At 40.3% G+C, this 19,431-nt stretch overlaps 4 protein-coding genes across 8 annotated transcripts; 1 reads left to right on the top strand and 3 right to left on the bottom strand.

The window, feature by feature from the left end:
* Positions 1-536: 536 nt before the first annotated feature.
* On the bottom strand, positions 537-4,196 carry LOC108032083 (S-formylglutathione hydrolase). 2 transcript variants are annotated; one of them, XM_017105907.3, is made up of 2 exons: positions 3,984-4,196; positions 537-1,514 (listed from the first exon to the last, which is right to left on the bottom strand). In XM_017105907.3, the coding sequence occupies exons 1-2, from the start codon at positions 4,110-4,112 to the stop codon at positions 651-653; spliced, it is 993 nt and encodes a 330-aa protein (XP_016961396.1). In that variant the 5' UTR covers positions 4,113-4,196; the 3' UTR covers positions 537-650. The 2 variants fall into 2 exon arrangements, with proteins under 2 accessions (XP_016961396.1, XP_016961397.1); XM_017105908.2 differs by lacking the exon at positions 3,984-4,196 and adding an exon at positions 1,582-1,656.
* LOC108032082 (E3 ubiquitin-protein ligase RNF113A) lies at positions 2,155-3,590 on the top strand. Its single transcript, XM_017105906.3, has 3 exons — positions 2,155-2,348; positions 2,409-3,135; positions 3,222-3,590. The coding sequence occupies exons 1-3, from the start codon at positions 2,243-2,245 to the stop codon at positions 3,454-3,456; spliced, it is 1,068 nt and encodes a 355-aa protein (XP_016961395.1). The 5' UTR covers positions 2,155-2,242; the 3' UTR covers positions 3,457-3,590.
* A 3,625-nt stretch (positions 4,197-7,821) lies between the features above and the next one.
* On the bottom strand, positions 7,822-13,774 carry LOC108030964 (uncharacterized). Of its 4 annotated transcripts, none has more exons than XM_050889050.1 (3): positions 13,527-13,774; positions 8,146-8,329; positions 7,822-8,084 (listed from the first exon to the last, which is right to left on the bottom strand). In XM_050889050.1, exons 1-3 carry the CDS (start codon positions 13,716-13,718, stop codon positions 7,951-7,953), a joined length of 510 nt encoding a protein of 169 aa, XP_050745007.1. In that variant the 5' UTR covers positions 13,719-13,774; the 3' UTR covers positions 7,822-7,950. The 4 variants fall into 4 exon arrangements, with proteins under 4 accessions (XP_050745007.1, XP_050745008.1, XP_016959653.2 ...); XM_050889051.1 differs by lacking the exon at positions 8,146-8,329 and adding an exon at positions 13,275-13,458; XM_017104164.3 differs by lacking the exon at positions 13,527-13,774 and adding an exon at positions 8,398-8,615.
* Positions 13,775-15,342: 1,568 nt separating this feature from the next.
* LOC108030965 (uncharacterized) lies at positions 15,343-16,333 on the bottom strand. The gene has a single exon (XM_017104165.3). It carries the CDS (start codon positions 16,253-16,255, stop codon positions 15,575-15,577), a length of 681 nt encoding a protein of 226 aa, XP_016959654.1. The 5' UTR covers positions 16,256-16,333; the 3' UTR covers positions 15,343-15,574.
* Between the last annotated feature and the right edge of the window lie 3,098 nt (positions 16,334-19,431).

Genomic DNA, 19,431 nt, shown 5'->3' on the forward strand with positions numbered 1-19,431 from the left:
CTGTGGACGTGGACCAACAGCCGGAGAGCTTTTACTACGATGCGAGCTTTCACCCTAACCATAAGCCCGGGATGGAGATACTATCCTCATCAATTCGACGAATTGGCGATACCTATTAAAAAATTTACTTGTTAACATATCCTGGCTGTTTTCGACCATTATACGAACAACATATTATTTTAGAAAACTACCATTTGTAAAGCTCCATTTAACTTCTTGCTTAGATACTTCTACATCAGGAAAACCATCATAGAAAGAAATTTCTTGGTGGATTTTTATAAAAATATTTGAAAATCTATACCAAATTGTGTATAGAAGATTTCGGTTTTAAATAAATAAATCTTGAGTATTTATATAATTTTGATAAATTAATAAATAGGAAAACTTAAATGTGTAAGACGTAAGTTCTAGAAACCATTTGATAAGCCTTAGAAAAAGCCATAAAATAATATGATACCTAATATACCTGTTTATACGTGTTTCAAGACTTCAAATTTTAGTATATAATAAGAAAATATTTCGTTACGAAATACACATTTCAGAAACACCGTGACGATTGGTTTATTGACTTGCGATTTATCTCTAAATTAGAGTGTTAGTACAATACAAACCGAGGAAAAGAACAAGCTGAATCGCCATCAAGAAGACATTCAGGCAGAGGCGGTAAGCAGGGCGGCGTGGTAGGCGATGTGCTCGGCGACGAAGGTGGCGATGTAGAAGTAGCTGTGGTCGTAGCCCTCGCGCTGCTTGAAGATGGTCTGAATGTGATCGTTGCCATCGGCGGCGGCCAGCAGGTTCTCCGGAAGCAGCTGCTTGCCGGCCAGGAAGTTGTCGGCTGCCCCCTGGTCGATGAAGAGCTCCTGCGGCGTGCTCTCGTACTGCGAAACCAAATGCGTTGCATCCCACAAAGCCCAATCAGCCTGATTGGGCCCAAGGTAACCAGCAAGAGCCTTCTGGCCCCACGGGCACTCCGTCGGATTGGCTATCGGCGCAAAGGCCGAGACCGACTGGTACAATCCGGGATTCTTGAGGGCACAGATTAGAGCTCCGTGGCCGCCCATGCTGTGGCCAAAGATTCCCCGCTTGCCGGGCACCACGGGCAGATTGGCATTGACCACATCCACCAGCTCCTGGGTCACATAGCTGTACATCTTGTAGTGCTTGGACCACGGCTCCTGCTTGGCATCCACATAGAAACCGGCGCCGCTGCCAAAGTCGTAGGCGTCATCCTGGCCAGCGATGTCTACGCCCCTGGGCGAAGTGTCTGGATTGACGACGATCAGGTTGTGACGGGCGGCGTGCTGCTGGAAGCCGCTCTTCTGGATGAAGTTCTCGTGGCTGCAGGTCAGTCCGCTGAGGAAGAAGAGCACCGGGCACGGCTTGCCCTCCAGAGCGGCCGGCGGCAGGAAGACGCCAAAGGTCATGTCGCAATCCAAAGTGCCGGATCGGTGGCGATACACGCGCTGCTCGCCCTCGAAGCACTTGGAGCTGGAGACCTGTTCGAGCGTCATGTTCTGCGCGTTGAAAATAAGAATTATTAGCAAATTTTAAAGGTACTTGTAGTAAAATTATTAAATTTACGTGTTGTTTCTAAAAATAAGCGATAAAAAACGGAGTGACCGTTCACGGAGCGCCAAATAAAGCTAGATATCGGTGGAGCTTTCAAAATGCTTATAGATTTATCGATAGTATCGGTGCTTTGAATGAATTCATTAATGAATACCACGTTTTGATTTTTTTTAATGTTTTTCTTTAGCTCCGATATAATGATTTTTCAGACCTGTTTCGGTCATTAGGGTAATTACTGGGACCAACACAGAATGTCTTTTAAACCGCCTATGTAAGTACACGTGTTAAACTATTTAAATATAAAATAGCATTTGTAGGCCTTAAATCCAAAATGTGTAAACGTTGTAATTATAATTAGGTGTTATTGCAGGTATTATAAATATTATTTGACAAAGAGAAATGTTTTTTACTTAATGTAAGTTAATTTACATATTTTCTAGAACATTTGGGTGTATTGCCTTGGCTTGAAGTAGTTTTCATTTTTTTCGAATCCCCCGCCAATGGTATTTTTGTGTGCCCGCATACAAAATACTAACTTTTATAACGATAATAGCAAAACTAGCATCTCTAGTTCCTTGACTAGAAGAAGAAGCACAAGACAATTGCCGAAATAGTTTGTTTATTGTTGTTAACGTTGATTAATAGAAAAGTAAGCCTCCATTAGAGCCGGATAATGTCCGAAGAGGCGGCTAGCACCTCAGCCTTTGGCTTCAAAAAGCGGAATATAAAGAAAGGAGCTGGCATTCGCCGCAAAAAGGAAAGCAGCAGCAACGAATCTGGTAAGCTAGCAAATTTTACCGCCAAAAGAGAAAATTGGTTGATATTTTTACTTTTCCAAGCAAAAAGCAGCGATGAGGAGGCGCAAGGCATGGCCAGTGCCTTGGTGCGGGCAGAAAACCGCAGAAAGCGCACGAATCCCAACTTCCAGAGCACCAAGACACTGAGCAAGGCGAAGCGCCAGGCTGGGGCACCCGATGAAGATGCCTCATCCTCCGCCTCCGACGATGACAAGCTGGGCATCGCCTACAAGTCCAAGCGCGAAGCCCTACCCAGTGGACCACAGGATCAGGGTGCCACGTCCATTAACGAAGTGGACACGGAATTGGATCGCGATGCTCAGGCAATCCACGCGCGCGCTTTGAAAATCAACGAGGAACTGGAGGGCAAGGCGGACGATAAGATCTATCGCGGAATCAACAACTATGCGCAGTACTACAAAAAGCAGGACACGGCGGCGGGGAATGCCAGCTCCGGCATGGTGCGAAGTGGTCCCATCAGGGCTCCCGCTCATCTAAGAGCCACTGTGCGGTGGGATTACCAGCCGGATATTTGCAAGGATTACAAGGAGACAGGGTACTGCGGTTTTGGCGACAGCTGCAAGTTTCTGCACGATCGAAGTGACTACAAGGCTGGTTGGCAATTGGAAATGGATCACGAAAGTCAACGGAGGGGAGATGCCGATTCGGATGGCGATGACGGCAAGTACGAGATCCACTCGGACGAGGAATCGCTGCCTTTCAAGTGTCACATCTGCCGCCAGAGCTTCGTCAATCCCGTAGTGACCAAGTGAGTAGGAACTGCATAAACTAATCAAAGCTATCAGAAAGACTTCGCTTATAATTTACTGATAAATACCCTAACTCTCTCCACAGGTGCAAGCACTATTTCTGTGAAAAGTGCGCACTGGCCCAGTACAAAAAGTCACAGCGCTGCATCATCTGCTCCCAGCAAACAAATGGCATTTTTAATCCCGCCAAGGAACTGATAGCCCGACTCAAAACAAATCCCATGGAAAACTCTGATAGCGATGACGAGGAACTTGGAGCAAACGCGGAAAACGCCGGAGCGGAGGATCCTCAAGAGATTTCCTCCGGAGATAGCGATTAAACTTGATTTAAATCAAGCGGGTATAAAAACGAAGAAAAAGAGTGCTTACACCACGGAGCTTCGAGAGTTCAGGTGGTAAGAATATTATTAAAACAAAGATTATTAAATGTTTTTTTATATATTTTAAAAGAAAACGAATTGTACTATAAAAGGCGGGCATTGTTTGAGATCTCGTTAGAATAGATTCATGCAAATTTCAGTTATCGATATTTTATCAAAAATGCTAAGTAACAAAAGGATAAATATCGACACGGATACGGAAGGAAGTCCTGTTTTTACATGTAAAAAGCAATCCTCTGAGAGAACCTTCCGGCTTACATGTAAAAATATTTGGTAGTATACTCTAGATATACATAGATGGCGTTGTAAATTACCTTTAAAGGGAATCCTATCCGTGGTTTTAAAAACTAACATGTATTACATGCAAGTTGGGATTAGCTTAAGCAATGAGTAACCCAAATACTATGGTAGTTATTGGGAAACTTGATGGGATCTTTTATCCTTCATGACTTCAAAACCTGACTTACCTCGGTCATGATGTGTCCAAAACTGAGCACTCCGCTGATTCGCTTGGGCAGATTTGTGAACGCAGTTATGGAATATGCGAAGGAACTTCTACCACTCACGCTTGGCAGACGCGCCAAATATCTTCCCATGCCCAGTGGCTAGCGGCCACTTGAAATACTTCACAAGTGTTTATGAGAAAGAAATAACTTGGGGATTTCGATCGGGTATGGATTGACGTTAAGAATGATCCAAGGCCAACTCTGACCTTTCCTGCGGGGCCCATCATGGCTAAAACAATCAAACAAACAGCAAATTGAACCTAGAGAACGACTAAAACTAGCGTCTCCCTGCGCCGGCGAACGTCAAGCGCAATTTTATATCCATAATTCAATTGCCAGAACTTTCATTTCCGGTTTCGTTCGCATCAGCGAGCCGGGGCACAAAAGAAAGTAAGGAAAGATTGAGGGATGAAAGGGAACAGAGGCATAGAGGGGGCCCAACATGTACATAAGGGAATTCGTTTGACTTTGGCCCGCTAAAATCAAAAATCTCCTGCCGAACTTCTAGGCCACATTGTTTCACAGCACAAAGCCGAAATATTGGCCAATTGTAACGAATCGAAGCTTAGCCACAAATTCCAGAATCCATTCCGGCTTCCCTGTCCACGTCCACCCTTTCCCCCCAGTTCTGGGCATGCAAAATATGAGCACATAAGCCTCTAAAAACAGAGCAGCTGCCCAGGCTGAGCCGAAAAGTTGAGCTACCATTTTCCTTGGCCAAAAATCGCCTGTAGATGCCGCAGTGTCGAAGGGATTTTACTCAGGGGAAGCTACGGGGTCTCAAAAATTTCACTTGTGCAAAAGGCTTCACATTCCCTATTCTCAGGTCGCATTTTCAATCTATTTAATACTCAAAGATTTTAATAAATAATTCAAAAACATTTATCCAAAAAACAGCTCTTAGTTAGGTTCCTAACGAAACTTGAGTGTTACATGAATTATTTTTTAAATCTGAATAGTACATGTAATGAAACTTGTTTATTTATTACCTACTGAATGATGTTTAAATGCTGTTAATTACTGCAGTTGAATTTATAAGATGTCTAAATTGAAAATTACCGAAATGTTTTTATTTTCCCAAGGATAGCAAGGATAGAACAAGATTAGGAGACAGCAAACCTCGGCGCGCGGTCACGTTCGCCTTTTCCCACATTTAATGTGCCACTCACTTATTGGCACTGCAATGGTTAATTGAATGACAAAGTCGTGCATGATGAACGCAACTTAATTGAGGGGGCGGTACCGATTGTTGTGGCCAAAAGCTAAGGCGCGCCACTAAAACGGGCGCCGAATCAGTTTTAATTATTTCCATAAATGCGAAAGTGAGCGGCACACGTGAGCCCTGAAATTTTATAGTTTCTGTCAGTGGCTTTGATTGCCAAAGCGCAATAAGTGGGGAGGGTTTTTGGGCGGCTTTTCGGGGAAGGGCTGTTAATTTTTCCGCCTAATTAGGAAGTAGGAATTTGTGTGTGCGGTTGCTCACACGATTGCCTTTCGGCCTCAATGTAATTAAGCGTTAAATGTGTTTGACGCCTTCGCAAATCAACTCTTAGGGTATTCGTTTTCCTTTAATTATTTCAAAACAGAGAGAATAAAATGTACTATAATTTTGTTATGTGAAAGAAAATGGGGATATCATAATGTATAAGTATTCTTCATTCTTTTCAAAACTGTATGCTTTTTAAGTAATTTATTATTGTATATACGAGCATTAAATATTTAAATGTCCTATATTTTTTAAAACTAACTAAGTAATTAATTCATTGATCTGAAACATATTTATTTGTTTTTTTATTTGAATATTTGTAAGTGAAAAATTACATTAATACATTTACATGCTTTTTTTAATTGTAGGAATTTTCTCCGTGTATATTTTTATACCCAAGGGCAGCTGTCTGCACGTTTTGCTGGGCTGCACGCTGTTTGTTTTCATTCGCCTTTATTTATTGGCTTCTAATGTCATTGACTATTATCCCACGGGCCGGAGAGTCCAGAGTCCAGGCCCAGCTGCCCGTCCCTTGGATTTGCTACCAGGACTCGAGCTCAACTTGTCGCTTATTGTGTCAATTATCATTAATTTCTAAACGCTCTCCTGTCCGCACCAAGGTTGTAGTACCTTTTTGAATGATACCACTGGTCCGCTCGCTCGCCCTGAGCTCGGTCCAACTTCCAGAACGTGTCCTGGCCATGTTGAAATGTCACCCTCGGCCATATAAATTGTTATTGCCTGTGCGTTCTATCACCAGGACTGCGAGGGCACCGAGGACCCCGTGTCCCGGCATTCTTAAAGTTTCTCCAAACTTCACCATCTGTATTTATGCCTTCACTGCCTGATAATTTATCGTCCATTGGATATTACGTTTTGCTCGTTGACCAGAACTTATGCTGCAGTTAAGGAATAACTTTAGTTTGAAATCGAACAATTAAGAGCACACTATGGCCGGGTAATTATTGTGTAAATGAACCCCACACCGCCGGCCATAAATAATAGAGAACAACAATATTATGCCACCGCAAAAACCCCAGGCTCATTAATCTTTCACTTAATAGTCCCGAATAATTAAACACAACAATTGCACACGGGGTCCCTGTCGACCAATTAAAAGCCAATTTAAAGAGATAACAATTTATGAAAATCCGCAATTGAAAAGAAAACCCATTTTCTAAGCGGAAGCAGAGGCCCCCCGGCGAGTGTGTGTGAGCTGGGTATCACAAGTTATGGGCCACAAATCTGTGCCGCTGATAAAAGTTCGTGCCCCTGCAGACACGACCGCAGCTTTAATTTATAACAAACATTCTGTTGGATGCTCAGCAACGCACCAATGTGCCCAAAGAATCTTTGACACTTGCACTGCGCTGGCAGTCATCCAAAGGCCCCCGAATGGAAAAGAAAGTTTTCTTTCTGTTTTCCTCAAAACAAAAACCACTCGGCATGTCCGGCCACAAGAATGCTTGTCGCTGGTTAGCCGCAATGCAAATAAAGATAAAATGCAAAGTGGCAAAGTGCAGAATGCAGAATGCAAAAACTGGCCAAATGCACCGAGGATGCTCGATATAACCACAATGGCTTCAGCTGCAGCAGGCAAACAAATCGCTGCTACTTTTACGCCATTTTCGAATTGATGGTGGTCGATTTCTTAGGACTCTGGGATCCCGGGATGTTCCGAATCGCCCTCCGGTTTTCTGGTTTACGACTTTACGAGCGTTGCCCAGAAACTTTTGCCTGCACTTTATGATTTTTGCGCAAACTTTTGTCAGCTCGGCTTTCTGTTTGTTTGTCGCCCCTTCTTTACCGAAGGCAGGGGCCCAGGACCAGATGCCTTATGTCTGGCGCTCCCATCACATTGATGTTTATTGTACTCGTAACGCATAAAAATATTCAAAAAAATAAAAACGAACAAAACAAAAATAATAAGAAGGTAACAAAAGTTTGCTCTCATTTCGTCTGACATATTTTCAATTGTGTGAAAAGTCGCTGCAAGTGCCAGCAGCGAAAACAAAAATCAATATTTTCTTTATTGATGTGTAAAAATTGATCTTTACCGAATAAAAAATAAATTGGAATTCTTGTGTGCACAGAAATATGATACGAGCAAAGGGATAAAGTGGTGAAAAGTTGTATTGCGGTTGTACTTATCTAAGTAAAAAATTTTTATACATTTTTTTTACAATTATATCATAATTATATTTCTGTCTGCAAGGGTATACCAAGTTTTAATGAACATCCATATTTTTTGAATGTTTTTTTTGTGATTTAATGTAATGTAATTTAGCTACTAACTAAAGTAGGTACATCATATGAACTCTCTGCGTTTTATTAATAGTAAGGTTGGATGCATTACTAACGTTAATTATTTCTTACATAAACTTTCTTGTTTATGAAAAATTAAATTTTTTGTGAAATTAAATTATATTTGAAGTTAGTATATCATATGAACACTCTGGGTTTTATTAACGGTAAAGTTGGATGCATTTTCGGGCGAGTATTTCCTACTCTTCTAATATTCTCTTGGGTGGATAATGTAGTGGAAATCATAAGTGCAAAATGCCTGCGAAACGTTTCTGCAAATATAATGCCAACATAAAATTACTGACTACTTGTTTAGTCTTGAGTTATACTCACTTAGCGCTGCGTTGCAAAGTAACTCATCATTAAGGTAAAATTTAGTAAGTGTAGGCAGCTTATTAACATTGTTAATGTTAATGAATCGAACAAAAGTCTGGCCACGAAGTCCCTTGTTAATACCTGCGATGGCTTCTTTGTAGTTGGGAAACGGCATCATACCCGATACTTGCGAAGGACTGAGCTATATATCGAAATAATTTATTATTTTTGTATTATATTTTAAATAATTTATATTGGTTTCCCACTCACTTTTGTCCACTCAAACACCGCTTTGAAATTCAATACATTGAGGCCGGCTTTGTTTGCCGTGAAAACGCCTATATAACTTCCGTTTCCTTCAATGCCATATGTGAAATATTCGGGGCAATTGTGTTCTGGAAAATCTATGGCCACGATGGCACTTACGAAGAAGCTCAGCAAAATCACCGACGTGGCAGGCATTCCGCTGTGATTGAACTCAGTTTGTGTATTATTCAAAACTGAACTGATAGCTAGCCGCCAGCCTCTGACTAAGTACTCATGTGGGACGTTTCAAAGAGCGATAAGGTCTTGAGGAAATTAACTCTTTGTTTTTTATTTCATGGTCATAGACTCTCTGTAATGCAGTAATTACCCGATTTATATACTATCATCGAATTTGCAATAATACAATATTTAAATGTATTACTATTAATACTCGTTTTCTGAAATATTGGGATGATTGTTTAAATATTTTATAAAATACATATGAATTCCAAATGTTTTTTAAGCTGGAAAATTCTTTTTTTTCAGTTAAGTTTTTTTAAGTTTTGCTACATTTGATTTACTTAAATAAATTCCGAGAAATGCTTAACTTTTTTAAGTTGTCTATTTTTCTATTATCAACGAACTGCGTAAAATCGAATTTCTCAAAAAATCTTTAGGAGGAAAATGTACTTATAAGTCAGAAATCAAGTGAATACCGATATACACATCATACAAATGTTTTAATAGTTATAAAATTAAAATCGTATTTAATGATACGGAAATAAGTTGCTATAAATATAAAAATAAAATTCCGCAAAAGAATATTTAATATTTATATAAATACTTAAAATTTTCTGAAACATATTTGCACATCCCTATTTTCTTCTTAGGTTAAACATATATTATAAGATAAGATAAGATATAAAAAATTTTCAAATCTAATATTTAATTATTATATTGATAATTGGAAAATTCTGAAACATACATATATTCGCACATTCTTTTTTTCTTCCTATGTTATACATATATTACTGAGTACATAGTTCCGTAGTCCCAGGAAAACAGCTCCTATATATATAATGGCCTCCAGAACTGGCAGATTTAATTCATATAAACGTTATTCTGGATTGTGGATGAATTTTCTACTCGTAGGAAACTGCGGTCAATTAGGCAGCCGCCCCACAAGCAATTGTCCTAAAAGCAGAGAGATTAAAAATCCTGGTCCGAATGTAATGTTTGCACCTTGTCCGTGACTGTCCGGCCCGAATGTGGCGGCTCCGGCCATTCTCGTGTGAAATCGGGGCACTCAACGTATCCTGTGCACAGCTACAACTTCCGGGCAAACACACAAATGAGCTACAAAATACATTTCCAGCCACAACAATAACCAAATGGCTGCAATGAGCAGGAGGCACTAAGACAACAATGAAATGGTTGACTGGTCGTCCTGGTCGCCATGTCCTTTTCACTCCAAGCAAATGAGGCCATTTTGCTGGGATAAGCCAAGGAAGAGCGGCCAGAATGGGAGGTGAGGTCGGAAGGAAAACCATTGTCCGGTCTAAAAAGTTTCAATAAGGAAATATGGACAAATAAAATAAATGAAAAGTGTCTGAAAAATGTTACTTTAATAAGCTCAAGAATGGAAAGACAAAAAGCTAAATGGTTTTAAGCGAATGTGTGTATTAGGGTGTGTCAAGGGTTTTTGGTTCTGACAGTTTTGTGAGAGTTTTCAGCAACAACAAGTAGCCATTTGCCGCTTTCTGTTTTCCGGACTTTCTTTGGTCGTCGCTAAGCTGAAAATATTTTCATTATAAACTTTGCGACAGGTTTTCCCCTCGAAAAGTGAGTGTGTGCCTGTGTGTGTTGGTGAACGGAAACGGAAATGCGCCATTAACTGGCAAGTCAAGCTTATTAGCTGCAATAAAAAATAATAAGCTGCAAAGTTATGTTGCATTTGCGGCATATTTTTTAGTTTCTTTCTACCCCACAGACAGTCTATTGCGGTGCCTTTTACACATATACTTGTATATATAGTAAACCTACATATACGTGAGTTTTCTTGTGTTGTGAAAATTCTTGGCTACTTACTGACTTGGCTTTTTGCACTTTTCTTTCTTTCTCCGCCGAAGGAGAACTTTTCTCCACATTGTGCTTCTGTCTGCGGGTGATTGTGTGACAGCCAAGGACAACATGCCAAAGGGGACAGCCTTTCTTTCAGTCCGCCAGCACACAGAGAGAGAGAGCAAATTCAACTTAATTTTATTTTAAAAATCGTGCTACAATATGTTCCCGGTCTTTGTGGCAAGTGACCGAGGCTTCCTTTCGGGCTCTAACTTGATAGTTGATAGTTGACTCCCACTCGACCCCCAGATGAGTGCGATTATGAGACCAGGAATGGGAATGGTAGTAGGAATGGCAGCAGGAATGGGAATGAGAATGGCTCTGAGACCCCGGGAAAGCGAGAATGTGTGGACAAGACACTGAGAACTTGACAAATTGACAATGTGCCAGGCGTTGATAGGGGCAGCTTAAAGAGTCCATAGAAAGTTGATAGCGGGAAAGGGGCACACAGCCCGGTGACAAATATAAATTATTAATTAGCTGCCTTTGGGAATTCAGAGTTTCTTATAAGTAGAGAGAGTAAGCTTATTAGCCTATTATAATATAGTTTATAAGGATTGTAATAAATTATATCACATTAGTTATTTTATACGAAAACAGTATGCCCACCTTCACAGTTATGTGATCAATGATACTACTATTTTAACAATTTAACACATTTACATTACATTACACTCTGGTCACACTATTTTTAAACAAGACCACGTGCTTATTAACATATTATAACTGAATATTGAATAATTATCTTAATATAGTAAAATTTTCAGATGACTTACACAGAAATGTTGTAAATGATCATACTACATGTTTAAAATGTAATTGCATTTAATACTTTCATTAATTTGGTCACACTTCTTTTTGTGCAAAGTTATAAGCATATCGAATCCAGTCAAATCAAATTTGTGAATAGGAGTGTATTTTGATATTCCTAGGCCCCTATTTTGTAAATACCAACAAATCAAGTCAATTAAATATAAATTCATTTACCTTAATCCAATTATATTCTCTTCATTGATCCCATTGTGTCACACTGTCTACACATTTTAGCTTAATTTTCCATTGATTTCCGCTCCCTAAGTTATTTTAATAATCATCCAATCAAAACTTATTGTTATCCATTATAATTATAATAATAATAATCATTGCTGTGGCTGCCGCTGCCATTAAAAGTTTTGAAATTTAAACACCTGTCAGTCGTTTCAGCGCTCAATGGCCCGGCCTGGGATTAATAACAAAACAATTTATGCAACTTTTTCCCCGCGAGTTGGGGCCGAAAACAAGAGCCAGGGAGCGATAGGACGTGCTGAGAGGGGCGGAAAGGTAAATAATTTCAATAATGTCCTGCTAATATCGGGCGCAATAACAATAACAACCGCGGGATGGGCGGTAAATGAGGAGGGAAGCTGGAAGCACTGACCCCGCGGTCAAAATATTTATTCACCCCCAAAAACCGTAGGAAAGTCCCCCCGAAGGCGGGTACCTTTCAATCATGGCTTATGCCCAGCATTACCGTTAGACAGCAGTCGAAAGTAAAGTTTTCGTTGCCTTAATAGAGCCCGAAGTGAAACAAGTTCGGAGGAGGGTGATGAACGAAGCAGCGGGGGCCGAGGTTTCGTAACGTATTAAAAAAGTTTTCGCAGCCGGTTGAACTCCGACAACAGGTTGTACTCCTACAACATTTTTAACCGCAGTCGAAGAAACCTTTTGCCCTCCCCCAAAAGAAAAATTAAGAAGACACTTTTATGTATTTTGTTTTAGGTTTTCCGGGGAAATTCACCTCTCGACCGTGGAATTAAGTCAGACTCCAACTCCACGGCGGCTCCGATTCTGGTTCTGAGTAAATGATGTTGAAAAACTTTACTTTTATCTGTTGATACAAAGTAGGTGGCTTCCTAGTGGCCTTCTCTGAGTTTCTTAGTTGGTTCCTTTCCTTTTGCGGTTCCTCTACATCTTGTTTTTGGCCATCTTCCTCTCGGCTGACTGCCCTTAACTTTCTGATGAACGGTAAGTCTTTTCAAGCTTATCTGGTTTCCTAAATGGGTTTTATTTTTAACTCTTTCGTATAAATACTTTTATGTGCCTTTAAATGATACCTCGAATGCTATCCGTAAGCGTATACCGATTGTAGGTAGAACACATTTTTATTAACCTCATATATTCACGCTTCATTATTATACCCTCGCAGAGGATATTATGATTTCAGTCAGAAGTTTCTACGAAAACTAGTCTCTCAGTTTTAAAGCAATCGGACAACGACATCTTAAAGCTCCCATAGGAGTAAACGCAAAAAATAACTCTAAAAAATAACATTTTTAATAGTTTCTGATTTTCGAATTAAATTTTATCAAAATCGGACGAATATATTATATAGTTGCTATAGAAACGATCGGAAAATTGGTAAGAAAATAATATGAAACAAATTATAGCTTTGGTTTATTTTGACAGAAGAATTTCTAATGAAATGTAATAAAAATAGGACGACTCTAACATATAGCTGTCAAAGAAACGGTCAAAGAAATAATGATATAATTTTTTTTAACGTTGTTTTAAAAAAATGACGTTTAGTAATATTTGAAGTAAGTACATCATATGAACTCTCTGGGATTTATTAACGGTAAAGTTGGATGCATTTTTGGGCGAGTATTTCCTACTCTTCTAATATTCTCTTGGGTGGATAATCTAGTGGAAATTTTTAGTCCAGAATGTTTGCGAAATGTTTCTGCAAATATAATGCCAACATAAAATTACTGACTACTTGTTTAGTCTTGAGTTATACTCACTTAGCGCTGCGTTGCAAAGTAACTCATCATTAAGGTAGAATTTAGTAAGTGTAGGCAGCTTATTAACATTGTTAATGTTAATGAATCGAACAAAAGTCTGGCCACGAAGTCCCTTGTTAATACCTGCGATGGCTTCTTTGTAGTTGGGAAACGGCATCATACCCGATACTTGCGGAAGACTGAGCTATATATCGAAATAATTTATTATTTTTGTGTTATATTTCAAATAATTTATATTGGTTTCCCACTCACTTTTGTCCACTCAAACACCGCTTTGAAATTCAATACATTGAGGCCGGCCTTGTTTGCCGTGAAAACGCCTATATAACTTCCGTTTCCTTCAATGCCATATGTGAAATATTCGGGGCAATTGTGTTCTGGAAAATCTATGGCCACGATGGCACTTACGAAGAAGCTCAGCAAAATCACCGACGTGGCAGGCATTCCGCTGTGATTCAACTCACTTTGTGTGTTCTTCGGAACTGAACTGATTTCTAGCTGCCAGCCTCCGACTAAATATACACATGGAACGTCGAAAGAGCGATAAGCCTTAAGCTTATCAGTGGACATTCAAAAAGCTTGGTTTTTTTAATGTTCGCAGATTCTGCGAAATGCATTAATCTGCCGAAATATTCACTGCTATAATTTTCGCTAATCTTTTAAATTGTAAAGTATATTTATTTTATAAATTTCTGGAATTGTTGTTTGCACTTAAACAAATATTCTCTGCCGGCATTTTCATATTACATGAATTAATAGTAAGTTTTTAAATTAAATTTAATTTCATTTATATTTACCGTTAGTAAACTTTAGGATATGGCATGATCGCCTTTTGCAAGAAAGCGATAATATAAATTTATAGATTTCTTTCAATACCCTCTTGGCCAAGTCATAAATCCGAATTTAAAATCAGTGCCAAGTGAATGGTTTTAACTTTTCATTCAATAAACACCGAGCGGAGGCATATGCCCCAACTCCATCGTTGGGGTGTCCTTCTGCGAGTGCGAATGGTGCACGTAGAATGCATTAAAGATAAAAGCCGCGGCAGCTTGGGCAACTTCAAACTGGAAAATATGATACAAAAGGCAACAGTGGAGGGCAATAGAATACGGGTATTGGTGGGTATACTGTGCAGTGTGGCCATAATTTCCAACAGTGGTTTTTATGCTGAATGTGCATTTTACGACTTTTTAAGTGTCAGGGCAAACAAAACTTTCCGCAGGACCTCCAGGGCTTCCAGGACCCGCAGCCCATGCAACTGGCAGCTGGTGCTATGCGCTTTGTGCTGCCGGCGGGACACCTTGTATGTATACAAAAGACGCCAGACATATTTTCTTTCAGCACAAGCATAAACTTTGCTTTTCAAATATATATTTTCAAACTTTCGAACCCAAGCAAAGCCAGAAAGGGGCGCATTAAGTCCAACTTTACGAAAAACTTAATTCTATTTTTAAAGCAACAACACCAGGCACACACCTACATAGGAATCCTTGGAGAGGCAAGGCAGTTGCAGTTGCAGTTCCGTTTCCGCCCCGTTGTGTTGCATGCACTAAGTTATCGTCTTTATTGTTTGTCACATACATGACCTCACAATTGTGTTCCTGTTTCTTGGCTGCTCTGCCTCAGCCACTAACCCGTTCCCGTTCCCCTTCTCATTGCCATTGCCATTCCTGCCTTTTGCGCTGAATGGCGATGCGAGCGGAAACGGAAATGGCATAAGTTGTTGTCGCCTACTAGTTCACACGTAAGTCCGTTCATTCAACAATAAAACGACGTTGCTGCAGCGCTAAAGACGCTACAAAGGGGGACTGCTCGCGGACCTGGCCAACAATGAAAACCCATAAAAGAAAATCAAGGCGATGGCCTGGCCGGGAATTCAGAGATGGCAATGTGATATACTGAGTGCCGGAGTGTGAAAGGAGAAGCCTTTCACGAGCACTTATTTTTGCCGTCGTCTTTGTGGAAGACGTTTTTCAAGGCGTCCATATAATTCTTGCCTTTATCCATGGTTTCATAACACTATATTGCGCTCCCTTCACAGTTATAAAGGCTTTTCATTTGTTTAGAGAATTTTAATCTTTAATTTCAATGTTGGAAAAGCCCATTAACCTGATAAATGTGAAACCCTTACAATTTTCGTAGTAAGTTTGATTTTACTTAAGTTGACAAGAGGAATTTGTATCACCAAAAAATAATAACCTGTAGCTATCTGTCTTAAAGGTATGAATATGAAGTAAATTATAAACAATGTTGATAAGGTGGATGATAATTTATGTTTCGATCAGGAAAACACTCATCGGCTAGGAGTGATCGATGTGCGCTTCAGGAGCACGCTGGCCAACCACCAGGACGGGTAAGCCAAAGAGATAGCGGAGATCCAGATCACTCACTGGCTGCTTGCAGATGCCGCAGTCGCTCCTTTGGACCAGGTGCTGGCGGATGCAGCAGTCACCGAAGAGATGGCCGCACTTCAGGGACACGATGCGATGGGGGCCGGCGGCTTCCCAGGGCGTGAGGCAAATCGAACAGCTGTTCTCCTCGTGGATCTTCCCTAGCTCTTCTTTCAGCTTTTGCATTTCCTGGCGAAAATCATCGCGCTGGCTGGCAATCTCACCGATCTCAAAGTTGAAGTGCGCCTCCTTGGCTTCGTTATCCTGCAGGACGCTCTGCACGATGACGTTCTTTGATTGATCCTGCTCCAGGACTTGTTGGCTCAGCACCTCGTTTTTGGACACCTCCCGTTGCAGCGTCTGCAGCAGGGCATTCCTCTCGCTGCTCAATTCCACCGAAAGATGTCTGGCATCAGTCAGCTCCATATTACACCGCAGCAGGGCAGCTTTAATCTCGTCCCGCCGCTTGACCATCGCCTCGGTACGCCTTCGCTCCCGGCGCAGTTCAGCGATTAGCTCTGCACGTCTCATCTTCTCAATTCCACGCTTTGGCGGCAGCACCACCTCCTCCTCTCCCAAAAAGTCCTCCATAATTTTCTAGTTTTATTTATGAGTAATAACACAATTTATTTCAAGCAGTTGAATATTCAGAGATGTCTATGACTGACTACTTTCAGCCAGAACTATCGAATATATAAGTATATTCCGGAGGGTTGCTGATGACATATCGATGTAGCGATTATAAAATATTTATATAATAATATGGTTCTTTGTTCTATATATAACATTTAAGCAATCCCAAAATCCCAGCTTGGCATCTCTATGGGCCAGCAGCCAGGTGTTATTCCAGGCAAGAATTTGCAGCTTCCACCACGTCGTATACGTAATGTGCGTTGTAAAATTAGCAAAGGCTCTCAGTGGCCCAAAACGGAAGGAGCTAAGATGGGCGAGAGGATGGGAAGGGAAATGTAAGCGGTGGCCGGGGCAGAGGGCATTTCATAAAAACTGCCAACTTCCTAAACTGATTGTCCCCTGCCCTGATGGAAAGAAAGAGAGCTTCAAGTTGAATAGAAAATTGCAGCTGCAAAAGTTCTCCTCTGTCGTTTGTTGTCACTGTATTGGATCAACCTCGAACCTCTTTAGTCCGGTCCTGATGCGAATATTCCGCCCACACTTCCTGCTTCCCCTTTCAGAAGCGTTGCACGTTTTTCTTATTCAAAAGTTATTGTGCTGCTGTCAGGAAAGTTTTCCCTTTTTCCTACTTCTTCATCCCCACCTCCAGAAAATGGCCAGTAGCGAGCCAAAATCCAATAATGGCTTAGATAGAGAGAGAGAGGGGGGCGAGGGGGAGGAAGCTAGTGAAAGGGGGATTTACGCACACACAGACACCCGGGCATTGCTTTCAAATACTAATCTACGCGCTATAATTGAAAAACTAACGGTTTTTCTAACGAGTTTTTCGTGCTTCCACTGCAAGTGGACGCATTTTTAGTTTCTCCATCCCTGCGTGAGTGTCGCCTACTTTCTCCTGCCCACACATGCAGCCACTTTCGCAGGCATCCCCGAGAACCGAAGCTCGGCTGGAGTTTTTCCCATAAACTGCAACAATCATTCTTTCGGCTTCGCTTTTCCCCGCTCTTACAAACACGCGCGCATATTTTTGCTGACTTTTCGGTGCGTTTTTCCATTTTTTGAGGGCCGATGATGGGGGGATTTTCCAACCACACCTTATACCCTTCCCTTACGGTAGCTTAGGGACTTTTCTTTCAAATAGTCTTTTTTGGGGATGGTACCGGTAGGGTTAAAAACAAAATGTAGGTTTTTTTATCTCGGTATTATTTTTTATATGAATGGTATAAGCCCATAGGATAGTAATGTTTTTTATATTTTGATCAGTTAGTTAAAAAGACTTTACTATTACATTTTATTTTCAATTATAAATATAAAAGCTAGAGACAATATATATTTTTAGTTCTTTTTAACACAAACTATTATTATTTTTAAATTTTATTTTTAGCTTAGGCACTTTCCTTCAAATAGTTTTTTTGGGGATGGTACTGGTAGGTTTAAAAACAAAATTGTTTGCAAATGTAGTTTTTTTATCTCGATATTATTTTTCATACGAATAGTTATGAATGGTTTAAAGTTGAAAAGACTTTAGTATTACATTTCATTTTTAATTATTATTTTATTTTGCATTATTTATATTGCATTATTTTTTTAAGAAAGATAAACCGCTACAGCATTTAAATGGAAATGCTACAAACAAAACAAATTTAACCTTTTTCAACTAAGTTCCCCATTGATAGCTTTTTCTTTATGACCCAGACTAAACATTTAAAACAAACACTTTCAATTGCGCATATTTCGGTGGCATGCAGCAATAGCAAAGGCAATGAATGAATGAAAAAATGCCATGAAATTGAAAAAATATGATGACACCTTCATCGCAAGTGAAACAATGGATCCTGCTGGGTGTGTTTGTGTGCGTACTTCGGGGTATCTGTGTGATTTTGTATGCGGCTGTGTGTGTGCATGGTTGGGTGAATCCCCTTTTTTGGGGCTTTTGTGTGCACGCTGACTTGAAACATTTTTGCACTGCTCTGTCGAGCAGATTTCTCTCGAAGCGAACGCAGACACAACCGAATCCCAACACAAAAAGTGAAAGATAATTTTTGGAAAATTTCGTCTGAAAACATTTTGCTGCTGTCAGGCTGAAGGCAGCTTTCAATTCCCCTTTTTTACGACTTAAGAGCCATATATGGGCAGCTGGATTTGGCTTTTTTGTCACGATCTAAGCCGCGGTTCTGTTCCGATTGCCCGTTGCATCGCGCGTTGTGACTCGCATGAATATTGGCATTCTTGGCTTTTCAATTTCGTTGAGCGTTTTTCCAGGTCGATTTGCCAGCTTTTTTGCTACATTTTGTCAGTGTACGCGAAGTGCTCATAGCTCAAATTACCTAGCCAAGTGGCGCGGGCATTAAATTAAATACCTTTTGTCTGTGGCCATTAAACGAAACGACTTTGGTCCAAGCCGGGGTTTTTTCATTGAGGTGTGAGTCCACAGTTGGGGTGGGAGTCTCTGCCAAGGGTTATGGCCACGTTGACCAAAAAGTGTGCGTACGAAACGCAACAAAAGGCGCCCGGGAAGAAATTCAATCAATTCGCACGTGACATGATTATTTTATGTTTTTATTTATTTATGGTGTATGTATTTTATTTTGTTTTTTATTCTTTTACCTTTTGCTTGTTTTCCTTGGGCCGCTTAAAAGTGTCTGTGGCCATAACGTGATGGCTGTCATATTCTGGCGACCCATAAAAAGGTTTGGTTAAAATTAGAGTGTCTGAGTTGGTTTTCAGTGGGCAACTGCTTAATGACCTACTTAAACTATATAGAAATAAATACCTTAAAGGATGTTATAGAAACGAAGAACCCTTAAATACTCTTTACTCAATTAAAGGCAGCGCGAGATCGGCTGTTTCCGAGACTTCACACTCTATTTTTTTATATCTTTTTTATTTAATGGTTTATGGTGAAACATTTTTTGGGACGCAGATGGGTATTGATAATCAGAACGAAATCCCATTTACATTTTTTTGATACCACAATAATTTTCCTACCTTACGTATAAGCTTTAACACTACTTAAGTATAAACTTTAGTTTCAATACAACCACCTACAATAATCTCGATTATTATTTTATTCAAGAACCTTTTTTATGACACCGCCATATGCCACCAGCGGCACATTTAAATTCCACCATCTG

The sequence above is a fragment of the Drosophila biarmipes genome, chromosome 3R (genome assembly GCF_025231255.1).
Source record: "Drosophila biarmipes strain raj3 chromosome 3R, RU_DBia_V1.1, whole genome shotgun sequence".
Lineage (NCBI taxonomy): Eukaryota > Metazoa > Arthropoda > Insecta > Diptera > Drosophilidae > Drosophila > Drosophila biarmipes.